At 39.6% G+C, this 23,192-nt stretch overlaps 8 protein-coding genes across 8 annotated transcripts; 3 read left to right on the forward strand and 5 right to left on the reverse strand.

The window, feature by feature from the left end:
• Positions 1 to 283: 283 nt before the first annotated feature.
• Positions 284 to 1,691, reverse strand: LOC18024763 (protein RETICULATA-RELATED 3, chloroplastic). Its single transcript, XM_006407693.2, has one exon. It carries the CDS (start codon positions 1,575 to 1,577, stop codon positions 543 to 545), a length of 1,035 nt encoding a protein of 344 aa, XP_006407756.1. The 5' UTR covers positions 1,578 to 1,691; the 3' UTR covers positions 284 to 542.
• Positions 1,692 to 2,461: 770 nt separating this feature from the next.
• LOC18024764 (protein RETICULATA-RELATED 3, chloroplastic) lies at positions 2,462 to 3,763 on the reverse strand. Its single transcript, XM_006407694.2, has one exon. It carries the CDS (start codon positions 3,670 to 3,672, stop codon positions 2,662 to 2,664), a length of 1,011 nt encoding a protein of 336 aa, XP_006407757.1. The 5' UTR covers positions 3,673 to 3,763; the 3' UTR covers positions 2,462 to 2,661.
• Positions 3,764 to 4,174: 411 nt separating this feature from the next.
• LOC18024765 (KH domain-containing protein At3g08620) lies at positions 4,175 to 6,838 on the reverse strand. Its single transcript, XM_006407695.2, has 7 exons — positions 6,697 to 6,838; positions 6,502 to 6,590; positions 5,933 to 6,084; positions 5,275 to 5,391; positions 5,069 to 5,185; positions 4,840 to 4,983; positions 4,175 to 4,635 (listed from the first exon to the last, which is right to left on the reverse strand). Exons 1-7 carry the CDS (start codon positions 6,774 to 6,776, stop codon positions 4,489 to 4,491), a joined length of 846 nt encoding a protein of 281 aa, XP_006407758.1. The 5' UTR covers positions 6,777 to 6,838; the 3' UTR covers positions 4,175 to 4,488.
• A 159-nt stretch (positions 6,839 to 6,997) lies between these two features.
• LOC18024766 (NADH dehydrogenase [ubiquinone] 1 alpha subcomplex subunit 1) lies at positions 6,998 to 8,232 on the forward strand. Its single transcript, XM_006407696.2, has 3 exons — positions 6,998 to 7,152; positions 7,296 to 7,412; positions 7,968 to 8,232. Exons 1-2 carry the CDS (start codon positions 7,045 to 7,047, stop codon positions 7,383 to 7,385), a joined length of 198 nt encoding a protein of 65 aa, XP_006407759.1. The 5' UTR covers positions 6,998 to 7,044; the 3' UTR covers positions 7,386 to 7,412; positions 7,968 to 8,232.
• A 1,719-nt stretch (positions 8,233 to 9,951) lies between these two features.
• LOC18024767 lies at positions 9,952 to 11,437 on the reverse strand. Its single transcript, XM_006407697.2, has one exon. The coding sequence runs from the start codon at positions 11,088 to 11,090 to the stop codon at positions 10,128 to 10,130; it is 963 nt and encodes a 320-aa protein (XP_006407760.1). The 5' UTR covers positions 11,091 to 11,437; the 3' UTR covers positions 9,952 to 10,127.
• Positions 11,438 to 12,727: 1,290 nt separating this feature from the next.
• On the forward strand, positions 12,728 to 15,740 carry LOC18024768 (probable 2,3-bisphosphoglycerate-independent phosphoglycerate mutase 2). The gene is made up of 9 exons (XM_006407698.2): positions 12,728 to 12,824; positions 12,911 to 13,077; positions 13,171 to 13,449; positions 13,541 to 13,744; positions 13,878 to 14,302; positions 14,605 to 14,797; positions 14,877 to 14,972; positions 15,064 to 15,219; positions 15,330 to 15,740. Exons 2-9 carry the CDS (start codon positions 12,913 to 12,915, stop codon positions 15,492 to 15,494), a joined length of 1,683 nt encoding a protein of 560 aa, XP_006407761.1. The 5' UTR covers positions 12,728 to 12,824; positions 12,911 to 12,912; the 3' UTR covers positions 15,495 to 15,740.
• A 620-nt stretch (positions 15,741 to 16,360) lies between these two features.
• LOC18024769 (ADP,ATP carrier protein 1, mitochondrial) lies at positions 16,361 to 18,564 on the forward strand. The gene is made up of 4 exons (XM_006407699.2): positions 16,361 to 16,498; positions 16,996 to 17,480; positions 17,569 to 17,943; positions 18,040 to 18,564. The coding sequence occupies exons 2-4, from the start codon at positions 17,004 to 17,006 to the stop codon at positions 18,334 to 18,336; spliced, it is 1,149 nt and encodes a 382-aa protein (XP_006407762.1). The 5' UTR covers positions 16,361 to 16,498; positions 16,996 to 17,003; the 3' UTR covers positions 18,337 to 18,564.
• Positions 18,565 to 18,971: 407 nt separating this feature from the next.
• On the reverse strand, positions 18,972 to 22,465 carry LOC18024770 (glycosyltransferase-like KOBITO 1). Its single transcript, XM_006407700.2, has 11 exons — positions 21,901 to 22,465; positions 21,498 to 21,647; positions 21,322 to 21,374; positions 21,064 to 21,172; positions 20,841 to 20,975; positions 20,674 to 20,718; positions 20,364 to 20,551; positions 20,001 to 20,142; positions 19,872 to 19,918; positions 19,657 to 19,744; positions 18,972 to 19,545 (listed from the first exon to the last, which is right to left on the reverse strand). The coding sequence occupies exons 1-11, from the start codon at positions 22,285 to 22,287 to the stop codon at positions 19,288 to 19,290; spliced, it is 1,602 nt and encodes a 533-aa protein (XP_006407763.1). The 5' UTR covers positions 22,288 to 22,465; the 3' UTR covers positions 18,972 to 19,287.
• Between the last annotated feature and the right edge of the window lie 727 nt (positions 22,466 to 23,192).

The following is a 23,192-nucleotide window of genomic DNA, read 5'->3' on the forward strand; positions in this document are numbered from 1 at the left end:
CGGACGAACCAAATGAATCGGGTTCGGCTTTCCAAGTCTCATGGTTCTTGCATTACAAGCAACAAAACAGAAAAAAAGTTCAGGGAGTGTTTATAAATGGATCATCTTTTGACTGCGTAATAAACAGAGAGCTTTCTCTTACACCTTCCTTATCTTGGGTATTCTCTGAGAATAAACGAATTTAAGAAACTTAGTTTTCAAAGCATTCACAGAATTCGATGGATGTGGAATGAACAATTAAGTAAGTACATGTGCGGTAAGTAAACCATTCGATCATCATTCGTAATTTAAAACCTTTATATATTGATTTTTATTATCTTGTTGATAGAAAAAAGAACAAACTTAGCAGAAGAAATGGCCCAAACAATGAAATCCAAATATTAGGATGAACCTAAAAAGGGAGTAGTCTTATTTAATCGTAAACATAAAAGAACTAAGTCTCATGCTTTTTTGTAAGAAAAAGGTTTCAACTCTAGATGCCCCTCTTTTGTACCTATGAACAAGGGAAAACAAAGAGGAACTCCAAAAGATTCTGATGAGATTCAAAGATCCTTGTCCTTGACTGAAATCTCCGTCGTCTCCTCCACTGAAGTCTCTGTCTTCCCTTCAACCGACTGTGATCCAGTCATCCTCGCCAAGACAACAAACGACATTCCTCCGACAACATTGTTCACACACCTCAAAACCACCACACCTGTCTTAAACACCATAGGAGGCAACGCCTTGGCAAGCAAGAACTCAACACCATTCAACGTTTGGTACCTCACATTGGCGCTCACTCCCATGTGCGTAGCCCAAGTTAGTGAATTCAGCACAGTCGGTGGCGGTTTGTTCGGCGTTTCGAAGCTCGGGTCCATCTTCTTCCTCAACATGATCAACCCATTAGAGATAGCGGTTCCCACAAGACCTGCAGCTAATCCCACAGTCGCAAAAACCATTCCTTTGTACACAAGAGTCCCGAAACGGTTCATAACGGTGAAGCTTCCCTGTTCAAACATATGGCTTGAAGGGCAGCTTCTAAAGATTCCAGGTAAGCTCTGGGAGGAGCCAATCGTTGCTGCGGTGGGTGCTAAGAGGTACATGAGTGTGAAATTCAGAATCGAACCTACAACGAGAGTGGAGAAGACGAAATCGAGCTCGTTTAAACCGAAGTTTGGGCGTGATGCCATGTCTCCAAGGACACAGGCGCTAACTCCAACAAGCTCTTCCATGAGTACCTTGAATGGGAATTGAGGATCAGCAGTAACTCGCGATCTCCATCCTTGGAGGAACATACCTATTGGCCCCAATGAAGACGATTCTTCTTTGCCTTCTCCGCCGCCGCTTGAACCTCCATAACCATCTCCTCCTCCGCCGCTTCCACCGCCTGAACCTGGATTACCGAAGTTTCCACCACCACCGGCGCATGGAATCGCGAGATTTGGGGAAGAGAAGTTGGTGTGGAGTGAGCAAACTGATCCATTTCGTGGAAACGAAACGACAAGCCTTGGATCGCGAGAGAGGTTGATTGATCTCGGCGAAGGCACACTGCTCTGATTCGATTTCGCCGACAATTGAAGACGCGCAATAGCAGCCATCTTCTCAACGGAAGAATCTGTGCTCCTCTTCGAAAATCGAAAAATGGCTTTGGGACAGAGACACGGTAGAAACAGTGTGTTGGTGGAAATCCGAAATTGGAGCCTCGTCCGCCTTTTTAAAAACCCTAATTGTTTACAACAATCAAAAACTCAAAATATCGGCCCATTTCCCACGTGCGGAAACTAAAGCAGGTGTCTGAGCCCCCCACGTGCCACAACACTCAACTACTTCACCAACAAAACATGTTTGAGCTGACCCACACCACCGCTGTTGATTTTTCTTCACTTCTTTGTTTCGGACAAAGGCATTCAACTTTCAATGTTTTTTTTTGTAGGATGAAACTACGGAACTGGAAGCTACTACATTAAATTCATATATGTACTACCACAACTTGCTTACATGAATGAATCCAAAGAATGTATCTTTTAATCCAAAGAATGAATCCAACCATCTACCACGGCTATTTTCACATTCTTTCATGTTTTTGTGTCTTTTCCAGTTTAGGAAGAAAACATGAGAAACTCAATTGGGCTTTTCTGCTGAATCATTGTGGATCAGAGGGTTAGCAGAAGAACCATGATTGAATCCAAAGAATTCATGTGTTGATTCAATCCATTTGTTAAATGGGTTAGACTCATACCATAACCCATTTAACAATCAATCTATTGGAGTCATGTAGATTTGCTTGGGCTAGATTATCTCTGTCTCTTTTTGACATAACAAAACATCTCTAATGGATCTCTTGTCGGACTGACGTTTACATGTCCGATAATTAAATCATTCAATCTTCTTCACTCTGATAAATAACTTGTTTTAGCATTTTCTTGGTAATGTTGATAAAGAAAACAGCAAACTTGGTAGTAGGATTGGCCCTAACAATGACATAGATGTATTAGGATTGACCCAAGAAGGGATACGTCTTTATTTAATCCAACACATAGGAGAACAATGTCTTCTGCTTTTGTAAGTAAGAACGTGAAAAAGGTTTCAACTCAAGAAGATGCCTCTTGCGTCTCCTACCTATGAACACCAAAAGAGGAACCAGAAAAAAAAAAAAAAAAAACTCTATAAGAGGAGACAAACTCAATCATCTTTCTCCTCCACTGAAATCTCTGCCTTGTCCTCCACCGACTGTGATCCAGTCATCCTAGCCAATACAACAAACGACATTCCTCCAAGAAGATTGTTCACAACCCTCAAAGCCACCACACCTGTCTTAAACACCAATGGAGGCAAACCCTTAGCCATCAAGAACTCAGCCCCGTTCAACGTTTGGTACCTCACATTGGCGCTCACTCCCATATGAGCTGCCCAAGTTAGTGAATTCAGCAGCGTCGGTGGCGGTTTGTTCGGCGTTTCGAAGCTCGGGTCCATCTTCTTCCTCAGCATGATCAACCCGTTAGAGATGGCGGTTCCCATTAGACCTGCAGCTAATCCCACACTGGCAAAAACCATTCCTTTGTACACAAGAGTCCCAAAACGGTTCATAACGGTGAAGCTTCCCTGTTCAAACATATGGCTTGATGGACAGCTTCTAAAGATTCCAGGCAATAAATTGGAGGAGCCAGCAGATACTGCAGAGGGAGCTAAGAGGTACATGAGTGTAAAATTCAGGATCGAACCTACAACGAGAGTGGAGAAGACGAAATCGAGCTCGTTCAAGCCGAAGTTTGGGCGTGATGCCATGTCTCCAAGTACATTGGCGCTAACTCCAACAAGCTCTTCCATGAGTACCTTGAATGGGAATTGTGGATCAGCTGCGACTCGCGATCTCCATCCTTGGATGAACATCCCTATTGGTCCCCATGGAGACGATTCTTCTTTGCCTTCTTCACCGCCTGAGCCTCCATAACCATCTCCTCCTCCTCCTCCGCTTCCACCGCCTGAGCCTGGATTACCGAAGTTTCCACCACCACCGGCGCATGGAATCGCGAGGTTTGGGGAAGAGAAGTTGGTGTGGAGTGAACAAACGGATCCGTTTCGTGGAAACGAGACGACAATCCTTGGATCGCGAGAGAGGCTGATCGCTCTCGGCGAAGGCAGACTGTTCTGATTCGATTTCGCCGATAGATGAAGCCGCGCAATAGCCGCCATCTTCTCAACAAATCACTTGGAAATGGTGAATGGAGAAGTTGACCTGAGATCTGAGATCTGAGATATTTAGATGGAATCACGGCGTGCAGACAGAGAAGACACACACTGGCGAAAATAGGAATCTCGTCCACCTTTAAAAACCCTTTCTTTTCTAACTAAACGACAACCAAACTCAATTGGGGCCCACGCGAAACCAAAGCTTAATGTCTGAATCTGAGCAGGGAGCGCCACGTGCCACAACGATAAACTACTTCACCAACTACTTTCACCCACCACCATTGTTGATTTATTCTTTTATGGGATTCACTTCTTTTTTTTTTTTTCTTTTTTGGGACAAAAGTATAGCACTTTCAACGTTTTTATAGATGGGAACAACGTAAAGACACAAGCTTTTTCCCAGGACTACATAATGATCTCGTTGTTTGGACTCTTCTCTGTACTCAATTTGCTTACCAAAAGACAACAAAAGTCACAAAAACTTATTGCTGCCCAAAACATGGAATATACGTAATTAGATGTCCATTCCAAAATCAAGAACACTACAACTTCAACACATGAATAAATCCAAATAATCTATTTTAATGGTTACAATGCATCAACCGTCTAACGCTACTTTCACATTCTTTCTTTTCGTCTTTAATGATTTCCCCGGTTTAGGAAGAAAACATGAGAAACTGTTGGGCTTCTCTTGGTGCTTTGTGCTTAAGAATCACTGTGGACCAGAGAAGCAAAAGAACCAAGAGCAGACGCAACCAACACCATTAGGCCAGTTATACACATATACACACACTTTTATCAGTACCTCATCATGCTCTCTTAGCGTCCCGTTTTTGGGCGTTTCATTGCGTTTGAATTGAAAGGAGAGACACTACCGCTTGGACCTGGACTGTTTTCTCTCAAGTTAGAATTCAGCAAAGCGAGCTCTCGCAACTGCTGCCTCTTTATGTAATCCTGTGACTCATCCTGCAAAAAGAATACAAACCTTGTTATATGGGATATTGGAGTAGACTTGATTAACAATATTAGTTTCTGACTCTCGCCAAATTGCCAAACCAAGATCCTAGACCAATCCAGAAATCCCAAACAAATTTTCGCTCTCATTTAAAATCTTCAAAGCAACGTGGCCTCTCAAAAATATATTAAGAAGAAGTAGGCTAAAGCACATACCACAGGTTTGACCAACTCCTCGATGATTTCTTGGGCCTGCCGCAGCTTTATATCCACAATATCAACAGGAAGATCAGCCTCAATGAGGATATGCAGCTGCTCATTGAGATGCTCATAGCCAGGCTTCCCTTTCAGTTTCTCTTCCTAGCGCCAAATATATAAAAGCAAGAGATGAACAAAATTTGGATTAAACAATTAGGAAATGGAGGAAAATGAAGACATCTCTTACTTTGTCAGGGTCCTTAATTGATCCTTTCCCTCTAATAAACACACGGCAACCCGTAGTTGCTTCCACACGCTTCAACGAGTTCCCTCTAGGACCCAGAAGCCTTCCAACAAAATTGAACTGACAACCAAAAGCAAAAGACTCTCAAATTAATGGTTTTTACACCCGAGTTTCATTGTCTCAAGGAAATCAAACCTGGCGAAACTTACATTTGGAAATGTGTCGACTGGAAGATCTAAACGCAAGATACGCTTCACTGTGTATGAACTTGGGCTAGGAGGTGCACCTTGCCACTCCATTGCCATTCCATGAGGACCACCTATTCTCTACAAGAAATTAAAAAAAAAAGGTTACATTTGATTTAGAGTTCCAAAATGAGTAACAGGAAATGAAACACGGTACATCATCACAGTCTACATTAAGGGTTTATCAGGCCTCTACAAAAAAAAAGGTTCCACTTGGAGCTCCAATGGAATTTTCTATAAGGTATTACCTAGACTAACCATTTGTTTTTGGGCATACAATGACCAGAACTTCTAATTCTTGAATGTACACTGATTTATATAGGCTACAGATGGCACCACGTATTCAAACAAGGAGATGGAGAGCTAAACTCATACCTTATATTCCTTGCAGTAGGAATATTAGGCTCCTCCAACAATAGAATACGTAAGCCATCCCTACATAATTCATGTGCAAGTGGGTCTCAACCACAATCCTCTGTTAAGAAAATTTTCTATGTTCTATTAAGATAATTGGGGGTGAAAAGGACGCTTCTTTACCAAACAGATAAAGAAAAAGCTCTGACAAAACATAGAATTTGAAGGAAATCTTAGCATAAGAACACAGATAAGGGAAATTGGCTACCTCTGGTGGAAGACCATTCCAACCACCTAATCCAGCACCAGGAACATTAGACATATGATTTGGTGAAGCCATTGGACTAGGGCTTCGATGCCGCAGCCTATCAAAATCGGTAAAACCTTGGTTTGACATCATTCCACTAACCCGGAAAATCTCTGGACAACAAAAAAGGGAAAACAAAAATGTCACGATACCAATAAAAAAGGAGTAAGAACCAATGGCCGTAGACAGAAAAATATATACTTTAGGGTTAGCAAAATTAATCAAACAGAGAACAGATCACCAAATGGGACTGTAAATGTGTAGCAGTCAGCTTAATTTTTACCCACAACACCTATCGATTCATGGTTCATTAATTTGATAATCATTACATTTTCTTTCACCTGAATCTAGCTAACAAAGATGGAAGCTATACTACAAAAGCTAGTATAGCTTCATAAGTTATCAAGCAAAGCCACATAAGAAGTCCACTGCTTACACTCAATGGTGAGTATGAAGGACAGATCCTAATAGAAACTGAAAATTTACATGAAATTGTAGATCTAAGACGGAAGATATGAAAAGAGTGAGACCTTGATTTAAGAGTCGGCTACATATGGGTAAGACTTGCATGAAAGGTCCAAGCTTTTGATGTTCCGCTAACAACTGAGATAAGTACTGACTGGAGAAGATGAGCAAAGACAAAGACATGATTAGAGACAATAAGAGAGTTATATAGTTCACTGAAGAAGACATAAGAGAGCGAGGAGAAGTCGTAGAAGAAAGACCTGTCAACATCGGAGGTGGTTCTAATCTGGGGAGAAGCGGCTCTAGAAGGTGAGAAGCTGGGATTGTACAGACCAGACATGGCAGAGGGTTTTTTGCTCCACTGTCTTCACGCAATTTTCATGTACCAAATTTGGTTCTCGAGTTGTCTCCACCGAGACCATGTATATGATGTATCCATTTTTGAAAAAACAAAAAGAAAATGTTGGGCTTTGAGATCAAAACAAAAAGCCCAATTGTTTTTCAACTGAGTCTCGAACTCTCAAATCATTATTAGTTGGTTCATTTTGGATCTTTCATAACAGAGAAGAAGGAGAATCGAAGGAAGGAAAAAGGAGAAGACGAAGAAGATGTCTTTGGTGTGGCTAGAAGCGGCTCTGCCTCTCGGAATTATCGGAGGGATGCTTTGCATTATGGGAAACTCTCAGTACTACATCCACAAAGCTTATCATGGCCGAGTATGATGATTGTTCCCCTTTTTTCTTTCATTTCCGTCTCTCTCTCCTAGGGTTTTCACGATTTGATCCATTTGGATCCAGTTATACTAATGGGTAATTCATTCGGCGTTTGGTTTTGACGATTTGAATTTGGGATTGAGCAGCCGAAGCACATCGGCCACGATGAATGGGATGTTGCTATGGAGAGACGCGACAAGAAAGTCGTCGAGAAAGCCACAGCTCCTTCCTCATGATCCGCTTTCTTTTCAATTGTCCCTCAGGTCTGTGTTCTTTCTCTAATTTCTTATTCGATCCGCCTTCTCTGTGCTCTTTCTTAGTTTACTCTTCTTGGATATCGATGATATTGCTTGTTGCTTTCCTTAGGGAAGACTCACATAGAACTTTCTTTTTTCCATGAATTGAATATCACATGATAACCAGAACACCAGTTTTTGCTGTTTCACAAGCTGATAGTGTGCCAGTGAAGATTTAAATGTGTTATTGTGATCACTGAAAAGCTCTTTGTTTTGTGGGCTCTGGAAAATGAATATGGGTTAAGAGCTTAATAAGATATAGCTTACTGTATCAGTTATCTTAAGCACAAGCAGATGCGCCACTGCGTAGTTCTTTGTAAGTTTAAAGCATCAGGCTGCTGGTTTGTTTTTGTCCCTACTGTCTAGGAATGAATGAGATCCTGGTTTTGTTTTTTTGGAGCTGTTCTTATTCACTTTGTCATGTGAAGCTCTAGGGCACTGACTTTCTTTATTCTCCTGCTGCTTTCTATTTCTCCTTTTGGCTTCCGATGTAACTCTGAGTAAGATGTTGAAATGATATAGGGGCTTAAGGAGAACACTTGTGGTCACAAATAAAGTATATTCCAGAAGACGCAGCAGCTGGAGACTCTATTACTGTTATTCCCGTTTGATTTTTCTTGGAGACAAGTTCGGATAAAGCTTTGAAGCTAAAAAAAAAACCTTTCCTGCTTTCGAAATTCAGACCGTAATTACATTTGGTTTATAACATTTTTCTATTTTGTTTGTGTGATAAATGTTGTTTAAATTTCATGAGATTTGGTTTACAACTACATTCTTGCTGTGTGGATGTATGAATATCTTGAAAGATGGCTCATAGAAATCTTGACCAGTGCGAATAGAAAAAGGAATTGCCATCTTCAGGTGTGCGTTTTATAGCGGGGAGGAACTAAATTGACAGAGTGCGATGATAGATTAGATTAGAAAGGGGAGATTTTGAAGATACTTTGAGAGTTCAATGAAGCTTGTGATGATGATCACATGGTTTTATGACTGTGGCTAATAATGGAGGAGGATGAATGAGGTCGGTCAAAGCCTCTGTCTCTGCTTGCAGATTCACATGGGGTCCCCTCGCTATGTCCCTTTCAAGTGGGCTCATCTCTTAAATCTTCTTCAAAATGGTCCTCTCTTGTAACGAAACCCCTTTGATTTTTTAATTACTTGGTGCAGAGGAATTTTTGTTTCAGGCCATTAAGTTGTTCTGACCAACTAGAACGACATCGTAGTTTTACTTCTAATTTCTCCTTAAAACAAAACCAGATTGAAACAACAGAAAATCCGGATGCAGAGTAAAAGAGAGAGAGAGAGAGATGTTCTTTTCTTTTTTCATGCATACACAACAGAAAATCTTGATTTTGATAAATTATGTATTTAAGTATTTTTACTTTTTCTTTCGTATACTACTTAACTGGTGGTACACATCAAAAGATTATGACAGTTTTAGAAAACTTTCTGTTGTCTATAGGATTCGATTAACCAAACCAGAATATGAGCAAAGAAAAATAGGAAAGACCAATCTCAACGAGGAATCTCTTTGCTCTTTAGTGAAAACGAAGCTTGTTTTTTATTTTACCGTTGAGACCTCACTTTGATGTGGATACCTTTTAGCTTTCTCTTCCATTCAACCAAAATTCCAGACAAAGAAGAAAAGAGACGAACATTCCACAACAGTAGTTTCTTTTTTGGCTAAACACGCAATTACTTGGGAGGTACTTATACAACATTTATATAAAGCATTCTCTTCTTCATTTCCAAATCCAGACATTAAGATTTGGCAATGATGAGACAAAACGAAAAATTGACTGATTAATAATCTCCTGATATCTGCAGACGTCAGAGAACGTGTAGCAACGCCACATTAACAATGCAGTATGACATTTTTCTTGATTTGAAATTTGTATCATAGAAGAAGAAGATCCAAGCCAAGCTAATCCAGTCATATTTTACTTGTGACTCGAAGTTTTCCCAAAATTGTCTAGAACAAAGATTTGTAATATGTAGAATGCAAAAACCTAAATGAGCTCGTTGACTTGTCTTGTGAAGAGCAAGCAAGACAACTCTAGATGAAAAACATATATGTTGTAACAAGAAGCAGCTTCTATGGTAGACATGGGACTCCCAATGTAAGCCATCTTCTCGAGAAAAGACAGAAAAAAACTATAAAGAAAGAAAGTGGAAACTCTACAAATACATTTAATCCTTTAGGTGATCTTTGATTACAAATTCTATTTGCGCATTAGGTGATCTGGTTAGGATGAACAACTTGCATGAAGCTCATAGCTACAACAAAACACCTGAATATCAAGGGCACACTAGCATCATCTCTGAATCTGTCTGCTTGTCAAGAAAAAGTTGTCGACATTATTACAAAATAAAAGATCAAAGCTTTACAGCAAAAGTTGTTAGAAAGAAAAACAATGTGAGTGTACTCCAGAAACAATCCATATCTTCCACCAAAGTTGTGATTTGAGAGCAAAAAAAGAAGAAGAAAAAAAAACAATAATACTTATTTCCTTAATCACCCGTAGAGAAACAAGATGAATGGAAGCTTCAACTTGCTAACCACAACGAAAAAAATAATCAGAAAACACTTTACCAAAAAGAAAAATAATTGAAACAGATGATCAAGATGAAGAAGAAGATGGTGATGATGTACACAAACGCAATCAAAAGTGTTTTTCTTTTCTAAGCTGCGTATTCGGTTTCAAGCATGGGTTGTGTACGAGTCGTAGAAGCAGTTGGTGCTCTAGTCTCTCCGACCTGAGTCATCCTCAGAGCTTCCCCTGTCTCACCAGCTTTCTCCATCTCCTTCATTTTCTCCTGCTTCTTGTAATTCCGACACCGCAAAACCAGAAACAGCAAAAGCCCCAAAAGTATCAATCCGCCAACCACTGACCCAACGATGATCCAAGTCCTGGAATTGGACTCAGAGCTCTTCTTCTTCTCCTTCCCTTTCTCAGTCGCCGGAGGAGGAGCTGGAGACGGAGCAGAGGCCACAGATTTCACAACAACTGAGAAATGTCCCTGACGCTCTGTCTCGCATGTGTTTCCAGGCTGAATCGAATCGCTGAAACTCGGTTTACCTTGTGAATCGAAGCTAACGCACTTAGCACTAGACCCTTGTGGGATTGGTTCCAGATCAGAGAAATCGATTCTGATGGGATCTTTTGATACCCTCAAATCCAGCTCAGGCAAATTAATCGCGGAGAGATTCTTAGCGTCGTAAGCGAGAAGACCCAACACAGGGGCCACATAGTCGTAACCAGACAAAGGGTAATACAAGTGAGAGAAATTGGCTAGGTTTTGATAAACAAGGACGAGCCTTGTCACATACGGCTTCACGATTACGCCGCTCGGGATTGAGAACTCGTTCAAGGAGGAGACTCCTCGTTTTCTCAAGCTTCCGCTTCTGAGTCTCATGGCTGCAACTTTGATACCAGTCAAATTGGAAGGGACGGTGCCTTGGTAGAGAATGCCGGTTCGAGGACGAACAAAGGCTCTGTAAGAGTAATCTTGGAGAAGGGCGTCGAGAGAGGAAGAAGAATAAGAAGTCGCATTGGTCGGAGGAGATTGAGCAGAGAGTTTTTGAAGACGATGAGAGCAGAGAGAGAGAAGCAGAAGCACCTGGAGACCACAGAGAAACCCCATTGTTGGTAGTCTTCTTCTTCTTCTTCTTCGCCTCTGGAGTAAAAATCCCCAGGGCGAGTCAAAGCCGTGAGACTCAGTATGAAGTCGCCGTCACGTCTGTATGTGTGAAGACTTCACAAAGGGCTAAAATAATTATTAAAAAAAATGTTAGCTTTCAAGCAAAAAGAGAGAATTGAGGAGAGAAGAAACAAATCGAGGAGTGAGGGTTTGCAGCAGTGGGAAACGGAGGAGAGAGGATTAATGGTCGCCGGTGGAAAAGAGAGAGAAGAATAGAGAGAGAGAGAGCCAAAAGGACAAAAAGGAGAAGAAGAGTGTTGTCGTCAGTCCCATTTGTTCACAAAATTATACAGCCTGTTCATCTGATTTTTCTCCTTTCCCATTAAAAACTAAAAATAATTCCATAAAATATGCTTCACATTCATATCCCTTTTTTTTTTTTTTTACTTTTCTTTTCCACCAATCATATTGATACATTGCGGCATTCAATTTCGCCGTAACAGTTGTCCGTCTACCCTATTTGTTATCTGTATCTGTATATCTTTTTTCCATTATAAACTGTATAAAACTACTTTTATACAATTTTCCATTACCCTGTATAATATATATATATAAATCTACTGTCTGACCACGAATCAAATTGATATGGACTTAATGAGTTCTTATCTTCAGCCCATTACAAAATTAGCCCATTACGAGCCTCATGATGAAGTTACTTTGACTTCATAGTGGAAACTGGAAGCAAGTGATCGATATTTCCAAACTATATGCTCAATCGCTCATCTCAGTTAATATTTTGTTCCTGTAGTCCTAGTGTTATCTCCTTGTGTTCTCTACTGTAATCTTAAAAAGTTGAATATTTTTATAAAATCGATTATTAAAACCAAACCCCGTATTTAATACACTAGTTTGACCGATTAGTTATTGCCTTAGTGGGTTTACCATATATGTATGAACTTCCGTTTAAGAAAATATTCAACTTTTTAAGATTACAGTAGTAGAGATTGAACTGTTTATTATGGCCCGTATGTATGTTACTAATTGTATTGTGTGTTGAGTGTTGTAGAGTTTGTTTTGTCGTGAGTTCTTTATGTTGTCCTAATATTTTCAAGATTTGTTTATAACGTAGATCTAGATGTTATTTTAATGATAAACATTTTTCAAATATTACGAATACTGGTAAAAAAAAGGGTGTGCTGAACAAAATATTTGAACGGATTTAAATATTAAAGAAGTTTTAGTTTATTTTGAGTGAAATAAGTAAGGTGTTTTGATTTATTTATCATTAAAAATCTCTGAATTCTCATATAACCTCTATTAAAGAATTTCGAAATCACTAAACTTCACTGTTTAAGATATGTGATATAGCCAACACCAACATCATTTAAATACAAATCAGTCTGAATTGTATATTGATGTTGTTTATGGCAATCGTTTAATCATATAGAGAATACAATTTTGTAAACGTATCTAGCGGAGTACCCAACTCTTACATACCGCATGTTCCAGCAAATTCATGACAAGTAAACTAGAATATTCGTTTACGGGGCTAGAAAATGTTTACTTGAGCCCAAAGCTAAGCCCATTTTAAGCTCACCACGTATCACTAAATTTCTCTTTTTTAAAACCTTCATAATGTGTTAGTTTTAGCTCAACCTACCATACCTCACCACATCACCCTCACGTCTCTGCGAATCTCCATACGACTCTTTGAGCTTTCTCTCTGTTTCTCCGCTGGTAAGCTTCTCCTTTCTCTGTCTCGCACTTCTCAGATCTGTTCCTTTTACCTTTTGATTTCTCATCACCGAGCGGATCTGAATCAGCTATGGGTAGCTCCGGCGACGTTAACTGGAAACTTGAGGACCATCCCAAGCTCCCCAAGGGTAAAACCATTGGCTTAATTGTTCTCGATGGATGGGGTGAATCCGAACCTGATCAATACAATTGCATCCACAAAGCTCCAACTCCTGCCATGGATTCCCTTAAAAACGTATGTTTCGTTTTTTCTTTCTTTTCCCTCCATATTTCTCGATGATTTCTCTAAAATTCCGATAATAGATTTCAACGGTTTGTTTCTCCACAGGGAAAGCCTGATACATGGAGGCTGATCAAAGCCCATGGCACAGCGGTTGGTCTCCCCAGCGAAGATGACATGGGAAACAGTGAAGTTGGGCACAATGCTCTCGGAGCCGGTCGAATCTACGCTCAAGGTGCTAAGCTTGTCGATCTAGCTCTTGAGTCAGGGAAAATCTACGAGGATGAAGGTTTCAAATACATTTCTGAATCTTTCGAGAAAGGCACTGTGCACCTTATCGGACTTTTAAGCGACGGTGGAGTCCACTCCCGCCTCGATCAAGTGCAGGTACCCAATTCTGCTTTTTGCACCTCTAAATTTTGATGTGTTGAAATGTTGGCGTTTTGTTAATTTTAGTTATTTTTTTTTTTGTATGCAGCTGCTGTTAAAGGGTTTCGCAGAACGTGGCGCGAAAAGAATCCGTGTCCATGTTCTTACTGATGGTCGTGATGTTTTGGATGGCTCTAGTGTCGGCTTTGTGGAAACTCTTGAAGCTGACCTCGCTGACTTACGTTCCAAAGGTGTTGATGCTCAGATTGCCTCTGGTGGAGGTCGTATGAATGTCACAATGGACCGTTACGAGGTTAGAATTCATCGTCCTTTAGATATATAGAACCCAGGACCTGTGAGAATTTTTTCTGATTTGGAAATGGATTAGGCGTAGATTTCAGTTTCTGCTTTTGCTCTAATGGAGATTCTGTTTGCCTCTCTTGCAGAATGACTGGAATGTTGTGAAACGAGGGTGGGATGCTCAAGTCCTTGGAGAAGCTCCCCACAAATTCAAAAGTGGTCTTGAAGCAATTAAGACACTGAGGGCCGAGCCTGGTGCCAATGACCAGTATTTGCCTCCCTTTGTCATTGTTGATGACAGCGGAAAGGCTGTGGGTCCAATTGTTGATGGTGACGCAGTTGTCACTTTCAATTTCCGTGCTGATCGAATGGTCATGCATGCAAAGGCCCTCGAATATGAAGATTTTGATAAGTTTGATCGCGTTAGAGTCCCAAAGATACGTTATGCAGGAATGCTCCAATATGATGGAGAGCTAAAGCTTCCAAGCCATTACCTTGTTTCTCCACCACTGATTGATAGGACTTCTGGTGAATATCTTGCACACAATGGCATCCGCACTTTTGCTTGCAGGTTAACATTCACAATCTCTCAAGTCTCAAATATTTATTTCTTCTTTTGTCCATTTGTTTTATTTCCTTTTATTGCTGTTCCTCATTTTTAAGTTTTATACTGTTAAGGACGTAAATAGTTGAGAATTTTTTATTTCTATCCTGGAATCGTAATTGGAAATGAAATTGTGATATACGTCTTGTCTACGTTCTAGTTAGAGGTCTAGTTTATGATATGTCCTAGCTGTTTTTTTTCTTGATGGTGTGTAGAATGAAGAAAATCTCTGATATTGACCCATGCAAAATTTTATTTTACTGAAACAGTGAGACTGTTAAGTTTGGCCATGTAACCTTCTTCTGGAATGGAAACCGCTCTGGATATTTTAACGAAAAGCTGGAAAAGTACGTTGAGATTCCAAGTGATAGTGGAATATCATTCAATGTCCAGCCAAAGATGAAAGCGCTGGAGATTGCCGAGAAAGCAAGGGATGCTATCCTCAGTGGCAAGTTTGACCAGGTAAGGTGTATGATCTGAGCGTATTGTATCAACCCGTTAAACATTCGGTCTCTGAATTTAGTGTGTATGATTTTTTCAGGTGCGTGTTAACCTGCCAAATGGAGACATGGTGGGTCATACGGGTGATATTAAAGCAACTGTTGTTGCCTGTGAAGCTGCTGATGTTGCTGTGAGGGTATGATTTCAGTTAAACCTTTGACATTTGTAATGTGAGTAACTAGTAGTAGTAGCAATAAGACTCACAAGTAGTGCTGCTGGGTCTGCAGATAATCCTCGATGCCATAGAACAGGTGGGAGGGATATATGTTGTGACTGCAGATCACGGAAATGCTGAGGACATGGTTAAAAGGGACAAAGCTGGTAAGCCCGCTCTGGACAAGGAAGGAAACCTTCAGATTCTCACCTCTCACACCCTGAAACCGGTAAGTCTTAGCATATTTGTGCTATGACCAGAAAGAATTTGTAAGTTGCAAATGAGCTTCTTCATAAAGATTAGATTATGTGAAATTGTTTAACATGATGTATGTTGCAGGTGCCAATTGCGATAGGAGGACCTGGTTTGTCAGCAGGAGTTAAGTTCAGACAGGATTTGGAGACACCTGGGCTTGCGAATGTAGCTGCCACAGTGATGAACCTGCATGGATTTGTGGCCCCTGGCGACTATGAGCCGAGTTTGATTGAAGTAGTCGACAAGTAATGATATGGTGTGGATGTTATTCCCTGCAAAAGTCCAACCTGAGCCTCTCTAAACTATTGTTCTGTTCAAGTTACGTATTTCTCGTGCTCTTTAATAAGGCCCGTGATTTTTAACCTTTTAGTTACTCGCCACCCTCACGATGTGGGTCGAGCAAGTTCTCCTTTTTTTTGAACAATGTGGGTCAAGCAAGTTAAAGACTACTTTTGATGTTTTTGTTTCGCCGTAAGATCATTTTTTATTTTAAAACGTATTGAAATACATTAAAGTAAAGGAGTGTAAAGGAGTGTAAGCAATGTTTAACATTCGGACTCATGGGTGAATAATAATATAGAGTAAATAAGAATCTTTTTCATTATAAGAAAATTTATACATAGCGCAACTAAAATAGAAAAGTATCACATATAATTTAAACAGAAAATTATCTGTCGAATAATCGGCCAATCGGAAAAAACGCGCCAATCGAGGAAAAAACCCGCCAATGGGAAAAACTTAATTTTTGCGATTGCTTTCGCAAATTGATCTGACTCGGTATGGTATCATTGTAGGCAAAATAATTCCCACGCTACCCTTCCAAGTTTCCACTAGCTGCCTCAACGATGCCCAAGTGACGTTCCAGATTCCTAGCGCACAAAAAAAGAAGCAATAAGATCTAATGGCTAGCAGAAGAGTCGTAATTATTTCTTCAAGAAATTAATTATAATCAACGGTTATTAAGGAATGATGTTTTCTATCAAGAAGATCCAACGGACATGCATGACTGACCCAAATGCTTGTGTTGCATTTGATTATTACCCATCCACACTGGTCAGTGACGACCGCGAGAGCCTGCGACCCTATTTCTCGAGGCGATAAAAGGGCAACGAATCAATTTCTCTTTTCAAAGCTCGTCTCTTCCATCATCACAGAGATATTTCATCTCTCTTGTTTCGCCTCTCATCTCTCTTGAGAAAAAGGCGGAGTCCCGTCTCCCTCCATTTATTCTTCTCTACCATCGATTGTCTTTGGTAAGACTCATTTCTCTCATATCTGTATCACTTAAAAATCCCGTTGTCTCTCATATGATTGTTATTCTTAGTTTCAATCCATCTGCTTTTATTTTCCTTAGATCTGTAAGGTGAATGAGATTTTCGCAGTCGTAGATTTGTTCGCTCTATTGAGAAATGATGATATATGTTTGCCTCTATTAATATTGGAATGTATACAGCTCCTGGTTGAATCTTTGATGTTTCGGTTCTATATGCGTCTTTTTGTGCGTTGATCTGCTTGATCTATTCTTGGGAATTATTTTTTATTTTTCCCATTCACCTCGGATTAGGAGATTGGTTTGATGGAAAAGATTTATGTGATATGATGCTCTTAAGCTCTGCTAACAATTTTAAAATCTGTTTTTACTCCTGGAGAATCCTAGTTTTATGTATTAGAGCCTTAGTTTTGATATGGCTTTGCTGGTTTACAGCATGATCATATCTGAATTCTCATCAATGGCTTTGTAATTTTGCAGAGTTCAAAATGGTTGATCAAGTTCAGCACCCAACAATCGCGCAGAAATCTGCTGGCCAGTTCCTGCGTTCAAGTGTTTCTAAGGACATCCAAGTGGGTTACCAGAGGCCATCTGTGTACCAACGACATGCAACCTATGGAAACTACTCCAATGCGGCATTTCAATTTCCTCTTAACCCCACCTCACTGATGGCAGCAAATTCTTCTCCTGTGTTTGTCCAAGCTCCAGGAGAGAAAGGGTTCACTAACTTTGCTCTGGATTTTCTGATGGGTGGTGTTTCTGCTGCCGTCTCAAAGACTGCTGCTGCTCCCATTGAGCGTGTTAAGCTTTTGATTCAGAACCAGGACGAGATGATTAAAGCTGGCAGGCTTTCTGAACCCTACAAGGGTATTGGTGACTGTTTCGGCAGGACTGTAAGGGATGAAGGGTTTGGTTCTTTGTGGAGAGGAAACACCGCCAATGTCATCCGTTACTTCCCCACTCAGGTTGGTTGAGTTTCACACTCTCTTTGTTTTACCCCTTTCTAAACAAAACGATCTTGTGCTAATCTTCTTTTCTTTTCTTCCATGATAGGCCTTGAACTTTGCATTCAAAGATTACTTCAAAAGGCTTTTCAACTTTAAGAAAGACAAGGATGGCTACTGGAAGTGGTTTGCTGGTAACTTGGCATCTGGAGGAGCTGCTGGTGCTTCTTCCCTTCTCTTTGTGTATTCCCTTGACTATGCCCGTACCCGTTTAGCCAATGATGCCAAGGCTGCAAAGAAAGGTGGTGGTGGCAGACAGTTCGATGGTCTTGTGGATGTCTACAGAAAGACACTCAAGTCTGATGGTATTGCTGGTCTTTACCGTGGGTTCAACATCTCCTGTGTCGGTATCATTGTCTACCGTGGTCTCTACTTTGGACTCTATGACTCTGTGAAGCCTGTCCTCCTCACCGGAGACTTACAGGTTCGTCGTGCTCTTTCTCTCTCTGATCCGTGTGTTCTCTTACCTATTGCTGGTTGATATTGAGATGTTGTGTTTGTTCTCTTTGGGTCATTTCAGGACAGTTTCTTTGCTAGTTTCGCGCTTGGATGGGTCATTACTAACGGTGCGGGTCTTGCATCCTACCCGATTGACACAGTCCGCAGAAGAATGATGATGACATCAGGTGAAGCTGTCAAGTACAAGAGTTCGATGGATGCCTTCACTCAGATCCTCAAGAACGAAGGAGCCAAGTCACTCTTTAAGGGAGCTGGTGCCAACATTCTGCGTGCCGTTGCAGGTGCTGGTGTGCTTTCCGGTTACGACAAATTGCAGCTGCTTGTGTTCGGTAAGAAGTACGGATCAGGTGGTGCCTAAGCATCGGGTCCCTTTCTTTCTTCTTTTCCGATCATAATTGCGGTTTAAGACTCGCAAGAAATTGAGAGATGTTGATGAATTTTTTGGCTTGAGACTTAGGGCAGGCACGAGCCCTAAACCAATTTTTTGTATTCTTCTGACGCCAACTTTTTCCTTTCTTTCTGATTGAATAATTCATGGTTAAGTGAGTCGTTTGACTCTTTGAATTAAAAGAATTTTGGATTAATTGAGTTTTTTATTATGGTTTTCCCTTTTTGAACACCACTTGATTTATATACACTAGAATATACTATCTGATTTTGTTTACATGACTAGTGTAAACTTTTATATATAAATCGACTTAAAAAATGGCTAGCTTTTAATGTTTTTATTTCAAAAACTCAAATCAGAAAACAATTTTTTAAATCTCTTAAAAAATATGTGTTGTGTTTTTCCATGAAATGATACATTCGAGAACGATAAAATTAAAAAATATGGAATTATATATATATATTTACAGTTCTCACTATTTCTCACCGTTTATTCGTGGTTTCTCACATATAGACCATGATTCTGAACAAATTGTCCTTCTATTATGGGAAAAGCCATCTCCAAAACCATTCACTTCCGTGAAATGAGGTCATTGCGAATACATATTTTCACACTGAAATTAAGACTGAAATATATAAACTGAAATTAATACTTTGAAATATCAAGTCAAAACAAGTATACATATTTCCACATAATCAACTCCAAATTTGGAAAAATATTACAAAAAAAATCATACAAACCCGCTTTCTTCTGATCATCTGTAACACCAATGAGATGAGAGAACGAATGTCTCTCTCTCCGTATTAAAGTTGATCACCCACTTGCCCTCCTAAAGCTACACAGCACTAGCTTAGCATCGAGTATTAATATCACTCAGTAAGGAGGAGGAAGCGAAGGCATCAGCTCGATGCTTAAAACCTGTTAATCATCTGTGACAAGTCTAGCGTGTTCCATCCCAGGAGGCGATAAAGGAGGGATGGCTGATTCAGTCCCAAGAAGATGCCTTGCAGAGATGCCCTGAGACTCCTTTTCCTTTGATGGAAGGGATCCAGATGCTGTAGATCTGGATGAGTTGCTTTTGTGCATTGATGCTAGGAACTTTTTCTTTGAAAGATTTGTTGAAGCTGATGAGACAACCGAGCTGAAAACACCAGACTCTTTCAATGCTTGTATAACAACCTGCATTTACGACCAAAAGTAGATAACTTTTTACACTTGACTTGCAAGAACTCACATTTCAGAACTTTGTCTTTGGAAATTTGTGTAATGAGTTGATGAGTATTTTCTTACCATTGGCGAATAAATGCGTGTCAGAATACCCTTCCTAAGGAGTTTCATCTTCACCTCTTTGTCTCCCCACACAACGTGTTCACGGTACCTACATAGGATACATTACTCTTGTATCAAGACCAGTTTTTTTGTTCAACGTGTTCACAGAGTGTCAAAAAGTTATCCGTCACACAAGTGTTAAAGAAGGAATGCAATTTTGCAGCTAAGGTTCTTACCAGCTTAACATTTCTTCTTCAGTTGCGGTTGACGCAATTATAAATGCCTACAACGTTCATCATCCAGACGGCATCATAAAATAGTAAGTGGAATTGAAACACATATATATTTTAAGAGACGATGCTTACAGATCTATCAAAATCCAACATAAAGCATCTTTTCACGTCTTCTTTTGTAGGCTTGCAGCCACATCGATCACGTCTAGATGTTAAGTCTGAAAATTTCGCATATGTGTAGTGTAAGACAGCGGCCTCCTCCAGTTTGATCTCACTACCAAGAATTAACAGGTTAGTATTTCCAAAACGTGATTTGGCTTTCATTAAAAAAAAAAAAAAAAATCAACTGAGCTGTGAGCCGTAACTACACTCCAATGCAAACTATACTAGTTACATGATTCATACAGTAAACTAACAAAAAAAAAGAAATCTCTTATCATGTTCCTCATCAACTGATAGAAATTTTACTTATGTTTGAATATATGATATACATACTTGGGAGTTTTCATGTAATTATGCCATCGGTGTGCTCCATTTGGTCGGAGGTGATCTTGAATCCGCGCAACTGATTTGCCATTACCATAAGTCAAGAAGTAATTTGGATTGTTTCGTGTTGCTTCTTTGTACATTCCAAAATATGTATCTTTTGGAAGATGATCGTAATTCTTCTTGAACATTGACACCTGCTTGCATCAAACATATCTCAGAAGTAGTACGAACATAACAAACAAAAAAAATGGTGACACTACAGGTCTTCAATTTAATTTCCTGTCTGAGGTAAAAAGAGACACAAACTGACTTATACCTCTGTAAAAGGATCTTTGACATCATCTCGTTCTACGCTGCTTTCCTGAAGAACAAAATTAAAAACAAACTATTCATACCCGAGCCCAGATCATATAAAGAACTCTAAGACCCACAAAACTAGGCGCAAATAAGCGATGAAATAAATGTGAATCACATGTCACTCACATAATTTGGAAATATAACCATATCTACATTTGGAGGAACATCAAGAAGCAACCGTCTCAACGAGTACTCGCGAGCACCTGCTGGGTATATTAACTCATCTGTATCAAGATGAAGTATCCAATCCATTCCCGAATCCTGATATTTAGTAAGAACAAACAAAAAGTAAATTATAACATAAGACATGAACAAAAATCAACCAAAGAAGGTCAATATATATGCTTACCCTTGCCATGACAATCGCCATTTCCATGTTGAGAGATTGTTTGACAAACAACTCATAATTGCAGGGCTTATAAAAGAAAGAAGATAGCCACGTCTCATTCCAAATCCGGCTGATGAAAAAGGAAAGACACTAAATTGATTAGTAGTAGACGATACAACAATGCTACAATTCTCAGAACAAACAAAGCCAAAACATGTACTATTAGCGCCTTCCAGGGCAAAAGATATGCAGCAGATATGCAAAGGCATAGTTTCTGACCTCTTTGCCTGCTTCTCCTCCAGCTCTTTTGTCCTGTATATTACCTTAACCCCCTGGAAGAGACAGCGGACTACGTTTATGGAGAATAATTTGCCTCAAACACATTTGATGTAAAGAGCTAGAGGTATACAAGCTACAAATAAGTAATGGAACCGGAGAGATATAGTTAAACTCACAGGTATAGACTCCAGCACTTTTGAAATGCTCGGCGTAGCAGCTTTTCCTTCTACGAAAAGGAAAAATGTAGAGACGCCTAGGACCTTATGGTAGAACATCCACGGTAGAATCTGGTCCAATCCGGCTGATGTGCTAGTCGTGATACATATCTGTAATTACAAGATAAGAGTTGCAATGCACGAATCATAAAAGTAAGAACTTTACAAAGACAGATCTGATCAATTATCAAGTTTACAGATTTCGAAAAATCTCTATGATCCAGCTAAAAAAAAGGTATTTGACTACAAAAGGCAAGAGCCCATTCTCAAGATCAGTAATTAGAGTAGGTTTTGAAGAAAAAAATAGAAATTCGAAGTCAAGATCGATCCAAAAACCTTAAAAATCAGAGTATATGACGATTACCTTGGGCTTTAAACTAGTATCAACACCGAATTTCCAATCACCATAGTAAGGGAATGAAGGGGAAGAGCTTTGAGCTAGATTTGAGCAGTCGGAGGAGGATTGGTGAGCTTTTGGGGAGACGGATGAAACAGTCTCCATGCCGGGAAACACCTCGTGGTTGAGATCGGAGCCGCCAGGAACCGACGTAGAGGAACCAACAGAAGCAGAGGCAGGATCGGCAAGCCCACCGCCTCGCCATTGGAGGATAAAGGCGAGACAGGCAAGGGAAACCGGAAGTAAAGTCAGGAGAAGAAGAAGCCTAGAGATAAAAGAGTGGCTTGGGGAAGAAGAGGAAGATGATGAAGAAGCAGAAATTAGTGGAGCTCTGTGGTGGTGCATCGATTTCATGGCGAGCTCGGCGAATTTGAAAAAAAAAGAAAATTGATTAGAAGGAGGAAGGTGTCTTGATTCTGAGATCTAATCTATAAATTGAACCCTATTTTATCGAATCATCTCCTCTCTTAATTTGAGTTTTATGTTTAAAAATTGGGGAGATTTTCTTCCTTCTTACTACTTTCCTATGTTGTCCACGAGAGACAAGCTTTAAGAACACCAATTAAAACGGTTTCGTCGCTTCTACGCTTTTGTGAAAAAACATGAGAGAATGTTCAATTCCGATAAACCGGAAACCCAATTGATTCAGACTCAAACTAAAGGGGTGTTATTGGAGAGTTGATTTATAAAAAATTTTAAAGTTTAAGATTCTATAGTTATTGGTTTGTGGATTTTTACATTCTCAATAGATTCCTCTGTTATTTATTTAGAGATTATAAAAATCAGTTGTTATTGATATGATGATTTTTATAATCTAATCAAAATCCATTGTTATTCAAAAAGTCTGCATTTTAATGATTCTATGATTCTGTTATAATCTAGTGTTATTGGCATAATGATTCTTTATAATTTAATTCATAAATCATAATTCTCAAAATACTACCTATATCCTTTGAATTCTCAAAATCTATCATATTAAAAAATTCTTAATAGATTACTCTCTCTAAATTTTATAAATCCAACAAAACTCTTAAAAATTTGACAAATCTCATGATTTTAAAAATCAATTAAAATCTTCATAAATCTAAATCCCAATAACTCCTCTTCAAAAAAATTACTATGTTCTTGTCTTAGATTCGAATACCCCAAAGACCGAGTTACTTAAACCGGAAACTATATTAAATTTCATCAAACCGAAAACGTTTTTTGTTTTTCCGAACCAAATCAGTTTCTTTCGCATGTAGTAAGGGAAAGTCAGG

Source organism: Eutrema salsugineum, unplaced genomic scaffold, assembly GCF_000478725.1.
Source record: "Eutrema salsugineum unplaced genomic scaffold, Eutsalg1_0 scaffold_13, whole genome shotgun sequence".
In the NCBI taxonomy this organism is placed as follows: domain Eukaryota; kingdom Viridiplantae; phylum Streptophyta; class Magnoliopsida; order Brassicales; family Brassicaceae; genus Eutrema; species Eutrema salsugineum.

Bases quoted from the DNA above. Each gene is read 5' to 3' on its own strand.
- LOC18024763 (XM_006407693.2), bottom strand. From the start codon at position 1,577: ATGGCTGCTATTGCGCGTCTTCAATTGTCGGCGAAATCGAATCAGAGC.
- LOC18024764 (XM_006407694.2), bottom strand. From the start codon at position 3,672: ATGGCGGCTATTGCGCGGCTTCATCTATCGGCGAAATCGAATCAGAAC.
- LOC18024765 (XM_006407695.2), bottom strand. From the start codon at position 6,776: ATGTCTGGTCTGTACAATCCCAGCTTCTCACCTTCTAGAGCCGCTTCT. The intron at 5,186-5,274 runs GTAAGTTTCGCC...TTTGGTTGTCAG, and splicing joins CAGTCGACACATTTCCAAAT to TTCAATTTTGTTGGAAGGCT. The intron at 4,636-4,839 runs GTATGTGCTTTA...TTCTTTTTGCAG, and splicing joins AGGAGTTGGTCAAACCTGTG to GATGAGTCACAGGATTACAT.
- LOC18024766 (XM_006407696.2), top strand. From the start codon at position 7,045: ATGTCTTTGGTGTGGCTAGAAGCGGCTCTGCCTCTCGGAATTATCGGA. The intron at 7,153-7,295 runs GTATGATGATTG...GGGATTGAGCAG, and splicing joins ACAAAGCTTATCATGGCCGA to CCGAAGCACATCGGCCACGA.
- LOC18024767 (XM_006407697.2), bottom strand. From the start codon at position 11,090: ATGGGGTTTCTCTGTGGTCTCCAGGTGCTTCTGCTTCTCTCTCTCTGC.
- LOC18024768 (XM_006407698.2), top strand. From the start codon at position 12,913: ATGGGTAGCTCCGGCGACGTTAACTGGAAACTTGAGGACCATCCCAAG. The intron at 13,450-13,540 runs GTACCCAATTCT...TTTTGTATGCAG, and splicing joins CCCGCCTCGATCAAGTGCAG to CTGCTGTTAAAGGGTTTCGC. The intron at 13,745-13,877 runs GTTAGAATTCAT...CCTCTCTTGCAG, and splicing joins TCACAATGGACCGTTACGAG to AATGACTGGAATGTTGTGAA.
- LOC18024769 (XM_006407699.2), top strand. From the start codon at position 17,004: ATGGTTGATCAAGTTCAGCACCCAACAATCGCGCAGAAATCTGCTGGC. The intron at 17,481-17,568 runs GTTGGTTGAGTT...CTTCCATGATAG, and splicing joins TCCGTTACTTCCCCACTCAG to GCCTTGAACTTTGCATTCAA. The intron at 17,944-18,039 runs GTTCGTCGTGCT...GGGTCATTTCAG, and splicing joins TCCTCACCGGAGACTTACAG to GACAGTTTCTTTGCTAGTTT.
- LOC18024770 (XM_006407700.2), bottom strand. From the start codon at position 22,287: ATGAAATCGATGCACCACCACAGAGCTCCACTAATTTCTGCTTCTTCA. The intron at 21,375-21,497 runs GTGAGTTTAACT...TGTCTCTTCCAG, and splicing joins AAGTGCTGGAGTCTATACCT to GGGGTTAAGGTAATATACAG. The intron at 19,546-19,656 runs GTAAGAAAATAC...TCGTAAATGCAG, and splicing joins CACGCATTTATTCGCCAATG to GTTGTTATACAAGCATTGAA.